We start from the raw sequence: 13,618 nt of genomic DNA, 5'->3' as shown, positions 1-13,618 counted from the left end.
GGTGCACATTTTGGACACCCTCCACTGTATGTCACGTTGGAAGAGCAGACAACAGCCCCATTGCCTACCGTCTACTCACTTTGATATTCTTCCATTGTGTCTCTTTCTATGACAATATGACACATGCTCCTCAGAGAAATGTATGAGGTTGTGTAAATGAGTCTCCAAAACCATCTGTACTGTTCAAAGTTTTAAAGCCTTTCTGAATGAGAGACAAATTAATTTTACCTGAGCCTGACTGCAACTGGGAAGCAGGTGTGAAAACTTCTTCCTGGATTCCTTGCATTCCTACAATATCAGTAGGAGTCCTCCTGCATCTTGTTTAGAAGAAGGGCAAGGAATGTCATCCTTATGCAGGGTGGTGGGTTTGGTTTCCAAGGGAAGAAAATACAAACTCACTGGCCAAACCGCAACACTTCTCCAAAAGCCGGGAGTTGGTCCAGGTTTGTCCTGAAGCCGCAGTCACACTTCTCTTAGGGGACATTATCATTCTTTCGAGATTTCTACAGCTTCCTTAGATTTCATAGATATCTCCTATGGATGATTTAGATTTTATATACTATCCCCTGGTCCAATTTTCACAAAGGTTACCCAGTATGTGGGTGTTTTTTTAATTGAAAACTCGTTTGGACTTTCAGTTCTAGATGAATTTATTTAAATGTTTTTAATTGTTTTTTTTTTTTTTTACACAAAGCACCTTGTACACTTTTCTTTGACGTTTTCTTGGCTGCTCAGGCCGAGGTACTAAAGCTGGGTCATGGATACCTGAAGGATGATTAGTTTTCTCTGGTGGGTCTCTCTGTTTAAGGAGTGTGACAGCTCAGTTAAATCTGCCATTTTGATTCTGGCTACTGTCACAGCCTTCTGCTGGTCTGATAAACTACAATGAAGTTGCTTTTATTATATTTGAAAATTGACTTATTTGAATAAAGAAATGTATTTATCTCTAGGAACACCACGAGGAATTACTCAAAATGCTGTGAAAGACAAGATTTTATCTGTCAGTGGAGTGAAATCTGTTCACAGCCTTCATCTTTGGGCGTTAACAATGAACCAAGTTATTCTCTCTGCTCATGTTGCTGCAGGTAAGAACAAACATGTTTAAAATTAATAAATAATCATTTCCTTTCAACCAAAGATCACTATCGTTTTAGCAAAAAAAATGTTTTGTGTGATTTGTTTGCCACGTCTAAGTCAACAAAATGTATTTTGCTAATTTTTTATAGCATGCTTCACAGCACGAAGCCTTATGCATATGGTAGCCGACTAGAGGCACTGACTAGCGTTCTGGGCCCTCCATTTTTTACCACAGACATATTTATAATGGAGCTTGGAAAAGGGATGCAAAGATGTGCAAGTCGTCAAGTGTGGAGCTGGGTGCCAACAAGGTAGAAGTCACCATGGTCTTAAGGGTGCTTTGGCTACACACACCACAGGTATTTTGTATAATAGCGCCCACAATTACATATCCTAAAATAATTTGAGATTGTTGAATTCTCAGAATTTGGAAGAAATTTCAGTATAGGGTCCTCAAGATTTAGATCTTGTTCACTTTTTACCTTCAAACAGAAAGTTGACTGACTGCAATGCAAAATCTTGCATTACTGTTCCACTGACTCACTTTACACACTTTTATAGTCTACTGAACCTGAACCCTTTAATGAGTCAGTAGGTGGTTGATCCAGTCATACCCGAGGAGAAATTTGAGGGAAATGAAAGTGAATTTAGTTCTTTATTGCAGGGTCCAGGAGTTGAGTTGGCATGGAGGCTTAGTGACAAATGTACAAATCCATTTCATATATTCAAGGCGGGAGGGAGCACACTGCCTCTCATCACAGCACAGCTCACCCCATTGCATTCTGGTAAATGCAGTATGCTTACTTCAAAGTTGCTGTAGGTTTCCACCAAAGTTGGTGCAGGTAGTGCTGTTAGCTCTAGACATGTGTTCCTGGCTTAGCCCTCCAACAGTAGAGAGCAGACGTAGTAGAGAGCAAAGACATCTGGGGTTTCAGAAATACTGCCCAAGTTTCCACAGGTCACAGTACCAACTCCACAGGCGGCACACAGGTGCATACAAAGTGAACTAGTCAGCTTGTTGGCTCAAGAGAGCCTTTTAAACACCAGGGGGGGGGGAGCACTCTGCCTCTCATCCCAGCACAGTTTACCTCATTGTATTCTGGTAAATGCAATACGCTTACTTTTAGGTTGCTGTCGTTTTTCACCAAAGTTGGTGGAGGTAGTGCTCTTATCTCTAGACACATGTTTCTGGGTTTAGGTAGGCCTTCATCAGAATAGAGCAGAAGTAGTAGAGAGAAGAGAAAAGTAATCTGAGGTGCTAAAGATAACAGCCCACTTAATCTGGGAGTGATTTCATTCTGCTCTTTTACAAGGAGCATATCCCCTCACAAAGTAGTTCCTTTCAGTGAATGGGTCTCCTATGACAAGATGTTCTATTTGAGCACAAAAATATATTGTTGCTATTAGCCAATTTCCTCACAAAGTAGGTCCTTTCAGTAACTGGGTCTCCTATGACAAGATGTTCTATTTGAGCACAAAAACATATTTTTGCTATTAGCCATTTTTTTAACATATTGATGAGAACTCTGAAGCAGCTTAACAATAAAGTTTTACAAAAAAACAATTACAGAACAAGCATTAACAAAAACCCCAAAAAGGCCGACAGCCAACACCAATGCTTGTTTATAAACATGTTTCTAAATCTGATTGCCACTATTATATGCCTTTAATAACAGGGTGCCACATCGCCATTTTGAAATTCGGAATATATACACGCAGCTACATATTATAAGCCCTACTTTTCACATTTTCAAAGTTCTTGTTTTATGTGAAAACATTTCTTCAACAGGGAGTCGGAAAACAGAGCTAAAAAGTATTTTTCCTTTTTCATTGGTTAAAGAAATCAGTTTGCATAATACTTTTTTGCTGATACACAGGGCTACATATTATAGCCCTTACTTTTAACTTTTTTAAAGTACTTGTTTTATATGAAAATACGTCTTCAATAAGGTATCGGAGAACAGAGCTTAACAGTAGTTTTAATTTTTTATTGGTTAAAAAACCCAGTTTGCATAATATTTTTTTGCTGATAGATAGTTGGCTTCTATGGTGGTGGCTCCATGTTAGGATGCACCCAAGTGAACTGAAAGAGTTAGGACAACCATAGCTCACAGTCTTTATAATGCATGAGAAAAGTACATGTTGCATGTTTTTTTTTGTTAATCTTTGGCATCCTCACAGCGGGGATGCCAGTTTAGCAACTGAGGCAGAAAAAGCATCTGGCCTTTACAGCATGCCATTTCAATTACAATACACAGCAAAAGTCAAAGACCCAGGCAGACTAATTGTGGCATACTACCATGGCGTATTAAGCTCTGAGTATTATGGAATGAGAAATAAGAATACATGAATACCCAATGATTGGTATGTATTGCTTCATAAACGTAGAGAAGGCTATGCGGGGTTTGGTGTTTTTAGAGCAAAGAGGTGTAATCGAAATGTATTACGTACTAATGGCAACACATTCTCCCACAGTATGATTGTGCATGAGCACCAGAGCCTGATGGCATCTATGTTTGGCCAAGGAGGAAATATTTCAACTATGTGCGTGCTAACCATAGTGATTTAGCTAGGTGGCACATAAGTATTGCAACAAACCACCCGAGACACTATCACTGCTGCTTAAAAACCTATGAACCTGCTTGGTTCACTTTTTGATGTCCTGGATAACTGGCCCTTCCAATAAGGGCATAAGAAAAAATTAGCCCCTCTCAAACTAAACAGAGGCATTGTCTTGTGGCTGTCTCTGGAAAGCAGGATGATGCAAAAGAGGATTTCTGCGGGAAATTGATTTAACATTTGTAGGAAATCTATCCAGCAAGCTGATAGTGGAAGTGTGCACACATGTATTGTGCTATGAACCCCTCCCCAACCCCCAGTATGCATAACCAGTCTTTCTTCCTAGTACATGCTCTGGCTTACCTTTTGGTAACTTGGGTGAATGCAAGTCACCCAAGTGTAGGAATGGGTAACATAGATGGCCAAAAACTGTGGAAAGATCCCAAAGGGAGGATGTAAATTACAAAGACTACAAGGAGTGCATTGTAAGATGGTTGGATAATAGTTCAACCTGAAAGGATGCGCTGAAGGCATGGTCTACAAAGCAAGTAGACTGGCTGACAGCTGACAAAACACCAGCAGCTTGTCAGAGCCCAAGCACTGTAAGACCAAGCACAGGCAGTCTAATAGCCAACCATCAGCAGTCCCCAGAGTGGAGTGCAACGTAATTGTCAGTGGCAGGATGTAGGTGAGGCTGATAGCCAAGACTCACAATTGGAGCTGCACTCTGGGGTGAAGAAGTGGAGACTTATGCCCACACATGGGCCTTCCAAGACACATTGAGCCAGTGGACCTTGGGATGTCACAATGTGTCAACATAGACTCAAAGTACCACAACAGCCGAGACGTCAAGTGAATCTCATTTTAATGCACAGCTTTGTTTTAATCTCTTGATTATAGACAGCATGCTGCAATTTAGGATACATTTTAGCTTGTGACCTATTGCTCTTACTATACACTTTATTGGCCTTACATTATTCTTCACTAGATTTCCAGAGTCAAAAAAGTCGAAAAGAATTTGATTATTGAGTAGAGCTGAGTCACAGCACCCAGAGGGAAACAGTGGGGGTGATGAATGACAGTTGCACCCATGTTGCAAAGATTACCAGTTATGGAAAAGACAGACACAATGAAGTATAGAGGAACATAGTGCCTCACCATGTTAATTCTCAGCTGCATTCTAGTTGTTCCATTACCCAAATCCATTCCTAACCTTCCGCAAAAGACAGTACAAGGATCATTGTTTCATTATTTTGGCACTTTGGCAGTGGCAAGCAGAGGAAGACAGAGAAGGTGCCATGTACTGAGAATGGTCAGATGAAAGTTAAAGCATTGGCAAGGAATGTTCCATGATCTCCAGCTTATCCTCATGTCCTTTATCTAACAGCCACAGCCTACTTGGGAAAATGTATCATCAAGAAAATTCAGGTGGATTAGCAACAAACAGGGCCAACAGAAACATTCTGATGTGCCATTTCCCCCATTGGCTGGTTGTGAATAATTCTGGTGTTTCAATAACCTTGCTACTGTTCTTTTCATCAAGATTCCTTTTTTAATTTTTTATGTTTTTGTCAGTTATGACAAAAGAGCCCCACCAGCTTTGTTCCTTTTTAAAACAGTTAGTACCACCTTAGACCAAGGCTTCCAGACAATTTGACCCTATTTTATCTCACTTTTGTGACAATACTATGTTTGAATTCAGTTCCATCCCGGCCCTGTCCCTCCATTCTTCCCATTTCTGACCTGCTGCTGATGAACTAACAAGTCTTTTCTTTAATGATGTTATGCACTTTACGTAAATGCACTGAAAACACACAGGTCAAAAGTCTAGGAAAAAAGGTTATAGGTTAACCTTTTCATGCTGTTGCCAAATTAAATGAACTTAACGTTTGAGTTTCAGATCAACTAACTGTGTTACGTTCCAGCCCCCTCCCCTTGAATATACATGCTGAAAGAGAAATATGGTCTTGTTTAGCATTTAGAGGACTCTTTGCTTTATGGCTAGGGTGGCCCATCCTCAAGAATTGTCGATCGCTGACTCAATGTCCCCACATAATGGTAGTCTTCTCCCAGCATCTGGTTGACACTGCAGGATTTATTTTTGTTTGGGTTTGCTAAAGTTGTCATGATAGTCCAAAAAGGAAAAATGCAAGTAGCATTGCTTTGGGTGGGTGAATCTTCAGACTCCTTTCCTGCCATGCCAGGTCCAGGCAGTAGTTTTCACGACAGCGCATCTGATTGGGACTCCACCATCAGGAAAACTGTGTTCACACAACCATCAAAGGAGGGAAGGGGAACGGAGAGGAGGGTACCAATTTGTGTCATATCTTCCATCAACGCCCACGTCTGCAGGAGTCCCGCGTTTTTTCATTGATACACATGTTCCTTTTTCCCATGGCCATGTCGTCAGGTTTTTCATTTGTATATTTGATGTACCCATCCTCATACATTTCTTGCAAAAGCATTCTTCTGCCGAATGTAGATACTATAAAAAGTAAAAAAAATAAACAGATAAGACATAAATTAAAATGCTTCCATAGAATATAATGGGAATAACCTTTTTCATTGCAGTCAATGGTGAAAGAAAAAAATATCAGAAAATGTGTTAAAATCTCTTAGTGACAAATGCTCAAGTTGGCCTGACGATGAGTTTGTGTGGTCAGATATAATTTAGTTTAGGCAAAGTTAGCTAGCTATACCTTTGGAATTAGTATATAGAATGGAGTGAAAAAAACATCAAATCATTCATCACTGGAGGGTAGTAGCTGAATAGACCTTACCAAGCTTAGATTGCAGTCACAGAAATGTTTGCAGGCGAGGTTTGGCAAACTTGGATTTTCTGTAAGCAGAATAACGTACTACTGAAATCCAGTAGAATGCTCCTTTTTTTAGATAGTTGTTGCTTTGTTCTTGGGGTCCTCCCATGGTTCCCTGCAAAGGTTAACTTTTTTCTCCAGTGACAGAATAACAGCTTATTGGTGCTCAGGTGTGAATAGTAGTACTAACTAAATGTTGTTTGAATTTAGGATTAAGAAATTCAGTGTACGTGAGCAACAGCTTCTCAGGGGGTCAACATATACTGTGCAAAACGTTAAACATTCTTTCACAACGTTCACTAAGATAGGGGCAACAGGGGATTTTTCTTGCATTCATGTAGGTTGCAGACACCTCTACCCCCAGGACCACACAATGACAATGAAAGTATTTACAGACTTGAGAGATATTGTTGCCAAGCATCAGGTTGAAAATGGCATTTGGGTGTAAGCCTATTCTAACATGTTTAAAGGAGAGAGCACAAGCTCTTTAGCAGTGGTTAGCAGTTGTAAAGTGCACAGAGTACTAAAAGTCAATACAAATTGGTTCAGAAAACAGGAGGGTGAAAGCAAAAAGCTTTGGGGTGAACCTACTTAAAGGGCCAAATCCAACAGTCCCACGTTGCATGGCATTACACCAATTGGGCAAATTCTGTGTTTACATTTTTCAATATTAAGAAGAACATTTACAGATTAAAATCGTCTGCAACCCCATCATAGTTCTACTGGTTGAATACGCCTTAGGTGAAATATCACTAAGACATCTAAATATGGTTTACATCTTGATGTTAGTAGCATGACCATTGTTACTACAAAGGTGGAGGACTAAACTAATTCCTTGGTTTTCAGAGTGGCTTAGGAAAATGAAGAAAGAAAGGAAAAGTAAGATGCTTCTCACTCCAGGAATGCTGCTAAATTGACCAGACTGTGGGATTAGTTTGCGGATGGTATAGATTAGGATGCAATCTGTGCCTGGGCACGTCTGAACTAATAAGATTATGTTGAGTTTATCATGATCAATTTATATTTATCAATGAATTCACATTTTAGAATTTATTTAGTACAATAATGCTACATACATGTATTGGTAGGATAATTTTGAATGTGTTAAGGTTTATAGGAATATGGATTATGTGCATTGTAATAATATTTATAACTAAATGTATATCAATGTATAGATTTGTTTTTCTTTTTTCCGTTCTTTTTTAGTTAACCATGCTTCCCTTCGAATAAATAAAAGGCTCTAACTTCAAACTGAAATCTCTGTTTTACTTGAATGTGACAGAACAGCCTTCCCTTATGGTGAGCTGATAGGTAGGGTCATTGATTGCTCTTTCAATAGGGATACACTGCTTTGACTCTATCAAATGATCTAATAAAGAATGCTGTAGTTAGATCTGAGATCAAAAATATTTTGGAGTTTATTAGACTAAATTGGTGATGCAAACACATCACATGTCAGGATCTGAATATAAAAACACCTTTTCAGTCTAATACACTGACATATTAGCCTAGGATAAAACAAATCTAAAACTTGCTAACAAGAGTAAATTATTTCTTGAATCTGGTCAAGGGTCATACTCAGAGCAATAGAAAAGATAAAATCAATGACAGCTGCTTGAAAGGAACACAATCTGATACTATAGACAACTGAATGTGTTAGACTGACCATAGCACTCTGATCTTCTGAATAAAAACAATATAAATATATGATCAAATGAATTCATTTCCAAAATTAAGTGAAGCCTCATAGTTTAATAAATGGGTTCAAAGTCCTAATGTAGTAACCAATGGTCATGAAACAACTGTTGGCACTAACTATTAATGGAAAATGAGGCTTTTCTTAAACCTTGTTATAAATATTATCACATAAAGACATTTGAAATCTATATATCACCTGCCTAATTGACAATACACTGTGTGCCATCTGAACTCATAAGCCTACACCCACAAAGCAGGTGTTTACCGTCATCATCAAAAGTAGTAAACATTCAGCACAGAGTGAGGGACCTCAGCAGAGATGACCATTATCACTCCTTTTGACAATGCCAGTGGACTCCTTTCAGCCAGAAATCACATTTCTCTGCTCAGGATTTTTGTAATTATTACCCTTCCAAACTCTTCCTGTGGATACACTAGTCTTTCATCAGTGTTTGTATTTCCATAGGTATTGCAGTTCCTTGTTGATGGCTCTGACTATTAAATAAACTTTCCTCTGTATCCAATGACTTCATTTTCACTATGGACAACAATAAATTACTTCAAAATACATCAGTATACTCTTCCAGAGTGGTAGAATACATGATTAGGGGTTTGTAAAGTGTGAGAATAACCCGGAGGGTGTCCTGGCACCAGCAGACCTATATCAAATCAAAATTTACCATACTTGCGAGAAAATGTAGGTTTTTTCCATAACACATAGCACATAATTCTCTTTCCTAAGTGCCGGGGGGTTGGGGTGTTGGAGTTGGGGGATGATTTCGAAGATTAGGATTCAGGTATGAGAATGCAAGTCCTTCCGGATCTTGGAGACAGCCATCAATTGGGACATAGGACCAGAGTTTAGATTTCAGATAGGCAGGGCCAGAGGCAAAAAGTATGATGGCGAAAAGAGATTAAAAATCGTACAGGGAGTCATGGTAATTTTTCAACATGAGGTGATGCAAAAATCCAGGGAGGAAGGTGCAGGAAAGCCAAAGGATTACCCAAGTATGGTTTCAAAACTTTAATACTCAACTTACAGATTTAATTCTTGGGAATTCCTGATGGCTTTAAACAAGGTCAATGGACCTTTGCCACCGTGATGTGAATAGAGCTAGAAGAAAACATAAATTAGGCATATATCATCGACAATTAGAATTTGAGATGTTCAGTCAATGATGAGAGGTTTTGAAAAGTTTTAAAACCTTTATTAATCTTAAAAGAATAGTATTGCTTTTGTAGTTTAATTCAAATTATTCAATTTACAGAAATCAATAAAGAAATTGATTACAGACAGCATAAATCAATACACAGGTGTGCCATAAAGGAAAATGTCACCAAACTAACTAAGGGACCTATCTTCCTCTAATGTGGAATTAATTAATTAACAATTAACTAATTACTCTAAATAGAACCCATGAAGAGTTTTCAGAAAAGAGCAAAGTAAGAATAAAATGGAACTTCCCATGAAGAGTCATTCTGGAAACTCAGCTGAGTACCCCACAGTTGCAGTAGCAACCGTCAATAATAAGAGTTTTTCTGGAGTAGAATATTGATCCTAAAGAAAAGATTTTAAAGTATGGAAATTAAGTCACCTTTAGCAGTAGCTGTTGGTAACAGAGCAAACACACCTCTCCAGTAGAAGAGTAGCAAGGCAAGGATGATGGATCCACCGGCACCGCATTCTGACTTCTCCAAAGCCTCTTCTCAACTAGCTAGTAATACTTATTAATATAAACTGAGAAATATTGTAGAAAACAATATTAGGCACAGATCATTCTAATCCAATGATATTCTCTCATTGGATGGTGTTACTCGGCTTCCGATGTCCCTTCCGTCGAATCCCACAATGAGCATTCATGCTGGTACATTAGTATAACACTGTCTCCAAGGTCCTTACATGGAGGAAAGTTCTCATAAGAACCTTCTTAACTAAGCTAATGGATTCTCTAGGTGTTTCAGTATGACGACAAAGGCCAGTTTGGAAAAGCAGAGGCAAACTTTTAATGTATTCTAATGGAACATACATAAATGTCTAAATCAATATTTAATATAGCAAACTCGTCTCTTTTTATGAAGGCAAATAATCTAATATGGAGTGTGGAAGCTGAGTGAATAACATGATAGGAGTCAGCAAATTCGTAAGCAAGATGCTGATGCATGATCTAAATAAATATTTATTAAGCTATAAGCAAATGCCGAAATAATAGGATATTGAGGCCTAAACTAAAGGTGCCCGTTCTTAAGAATAATAGCTTGGTACAAAAAAATGTTTACACATGTGTTCTATGTTTTAAACATTTCAAGTACATTTTCCCTGCATTATTAAATTATTAATAACTCCTGCGGGTATTGGTTATACATTAAAGAATTATTTCGCATTATAATGGGAGTACATTATTTTGCGTGTCATTTCTAAGTGAAAACATTTCCGCAGCAGCTTTTAAACGCATTCTAAAGGTGCAGTTCTAACATTGGGTTTTAAGTCGAATGTCAATTTTTAACTAATTTCTTCCAAAGGCATCATAACTTGTACGCAGCAGTATTTTGCGCAGTTTGGAGTTGCGAATGGAGATTGTTTGGGAATCCCAAATTAAGGACGTTACAGTAGGTCAGACGCAAAAGAGGAACCTGTACAGAAAAAATGGAAAGGCACAAATAAAAGATTGAATACAAAGTGTACAAAACAGCAAATTGTGTTAGTGGATATGCATGAGATGGAGGGAAGCTAACTTGTGTGCAATGCTCAATTCTTTAGTGATGAAACCTTCCCAAAAAGTTTGTTGTGTGGACCACACTATGAAGAATGCCACTAAACCAAAGAACACAGCCTAGAACACCATATGTCCAAACAGTCTACACAGTAGTGATTACTACAAGCCTCTTAAAAATCACATAAAAAATACACAAACGGGCTACATTACAATACAATACACTAACAGTTGTTAACTGCATCTATCCTAAACTGGGAAACCCCTCTGGGTAGCTGCCTGCATTAGAAGTCTGTCAAATAAATACATAAATATTAAATACATAACTATTGTGAAATTTAGAAGTGCATACATGGTAACCAGTAGTTATAGTGACTTTTGTATAGCTCTGTTATTAAAGCTGTGACACATGCTTTTGCTGTATTTACACACCTTTTGTGCATAACAATGTGTTTCTATTTTTGCCAACAACAGCAGATTCCGCGGATCAAGCACTAGTGCTGAAAGAAATTACTGAGACGGTATTCGACAGCTTCATCTTCCACTCAGTCACCATTCAAATTGAACAACAAGCGGACCAGAAGCCAAACTGTACCTTTTGCCAAGATCTGAAAGAGTAAAGCAGACAGTTTAATGTACCAGAACAAACCACTGCCTTGACAGGTCAATGGTTATCGCTATGTACACGGTGTCATCCATAATGGGCCAGTCAACACGAAAGCACAGTGCAATCCAGCTGACATGACAGCATAAAAGAAAGATACTTTTCATTAATGAAGCTATTTAACCAGGAATATTTAGTAATTTCTCATTGTTTGCAGTACACTAATGCACTGAAAAGTTTCAATTTGGTGGTGTATGGCACATATGGTGTGCTCCCATCAAAAATAAAGGCATCATCTGACACGATAAAGTAGCCTTATCACGGAAAAAAAGTCTATGCCACGATGGATCAGATTAATTACCTCTAAAAGAAGAATTAGGATTCAAAATACTTCTGTAAATTTACTGCGTTTTATTGCGGGAGGCACAATAGAATGGACTTGAGAAGGGAGGCATAATTTTACTGCAAACATTTAGTCACCAGTCTGTATTTCCTCCTCCATCTTCCACAACTCATTGATACGCAGACCAGTCTAAAAATATATATGTATAAGAAAACGTCAGAGAGAGTTATCACCAAGCAGCCTCACCCCTTTCTGGACATCCATGAGAGTAGTACTAGACAGATTGCTGTGATGAATTATCCACGTCTGACCTTCAAATGGATAACATTTTTAAACTTTGTTTCCGATGCTCCCAAGTTTGGACATTCGCCACCATAATTGTGTCTTTGGTTGGTTGGCTTTGGTGACAACCACTAACTGGGATGTACCTATATTTTCTAAAAAAAAATCCAGAATGACTGTGGTTTCTTATGGGTGTTTCAATGTGGCTCCACTTGTAGTTTTACTTGCTGACTCCTGTTTTTTTCCTTCACATGTCTACACTTTTTAATGTATTTCGTTCCAGTTTTCAATGTTATCTTTAATTGTACTCTAAAGATATGCAATGCTTCTCACTTTTCAAACAACTGACATAATTCATGATCTAAAGACTGCATTTGTTTTCAATGGTAATCCAATTGCCCTGAAAATTGTTTTTTACTTACTGTAAGAAATTGGGTTATTAGTTGCAAAATATATGAGTCCTTCACAAGCAATACCTCCTCAGCTTTTTCTTTACTAGGAAACAAGGACCCTATTGTAGCACTTGACTCTCACAGGGTAACGCAGCATAGCAGTCCCACGCCTACTCAAAGGATGTGGTGTGGCCTAGTAACTCCAGCCCCAAATCATTATTCAGTCAGTGCTTTTTTCTTCTATAAGGGAAAACTGTTTTTTGGACACATTTCTAAATACTTAAGAAAATATACAATAAGGTAGCTGAAAACACCTTTGGTGCCAACCGCAGAGAAGCTGGCACAACAGCGAGCCACACTCCTACACATATGCATAGAAACAATATTATAGGGTGAAATTATAACATGTTAGACCTAATGGCTTTTTAAAGGTGTCACCACGGTCTTAGAAATAGAAATATAGCTTTTAAAGCCGTTGTAAACCAAATCAAAAACATACTCTGATGATACCATCTCTCAGTGATCTTGATTAACGTGTTGTGACCCACTGTTCATGTAACCATTCAATAAAGTATTGTCAATTCAATCTCATGTGGACATGAGTAATTTCTCTACTTTTGATATGATGCCACTGCAGTTTTAGGACCAACCAACAGGTGGTCCCTAACTCCAAGACCCCATGTACAAAAGTACAGGGTCCAGGAGTGCTTAAAAATATGAGAAGCCTTTCCCAGGATCATGGATTTATTGCCCTCGCACACTTGGGGCTTATGGGGCACTCCGTGGCCCCACCGAAGAATATGTTATTAGCTTTTCTTTTGTCGTAATCTCTGAAGCTGTTTCCTTTAGTTACAGCACAGCCTTTGGGTACTGGGTGCCCATGACCCTGTAATAGGGGGGTGATTCAGATAAGGGGTCCAGAGGCTGGAATCAATTGAATAATAATTAAACAAGGAGTACCTCTGAAACCATAAATGAAACGTTATTTGTGCCACAGTAGTCCTTTTTATTAACTCTCGGCTTCAATCATTTTGATTCTTTTTTTGATTATTTTCAGAGAAGTTTCTTTTCACATAGTACATTAACACATACACCTCCGCATTTTTTATACAAAATTTCAAGAAGGCTGTCAAAAA

General features: G+C 38.4%; 1 protein-coding gene across 1 annotated transcript in view; it reads left to right on the top strand.

The window, feature by feature from the left end:
* Nucleotides 1-13,035, top strand: part of SLC30A8 (solute carrier family 30 member 8) — a 408,809-nt gene extending 395,774 nt beyond the window's left edge. The window contains exons 7-8 of the mRNA XM_078685565.1: nt 951-1,085; nt 11,336-13,035. Of these exons, the coding sequence (XP_078541691.1) occupies nt 951-1,085; nt 11,336-11,481 (281 nt within the window). The 3' untranslated portion in view covers nt 11,482-13,035. The remainder of the gene's footprint in view (nt 1-950; nt 1,086-11,335) is intronic.
* The last annotated feature ends 583 nt before the right edge of the window (nt 13,036-13,618 follow it).

The sequence above is a fragment of the Lissotriton helveticus genome, chromosome 4_1, assembly GCF_964261635.1.
Source record: "Lissotriton helveticus chromosome 4_1, aLisHel1.1, whole genome shotgun sequence".
NCBI classification, from domain to species: Eukaryota; Metazoa; Chordata; class Amphibia; order Caudata; family Salamandridae; genus Lissotriton; species Lissotriton helveticus.
This window is presented reverse-complemented; position numbering and strand designations above follow the sequence as displayed.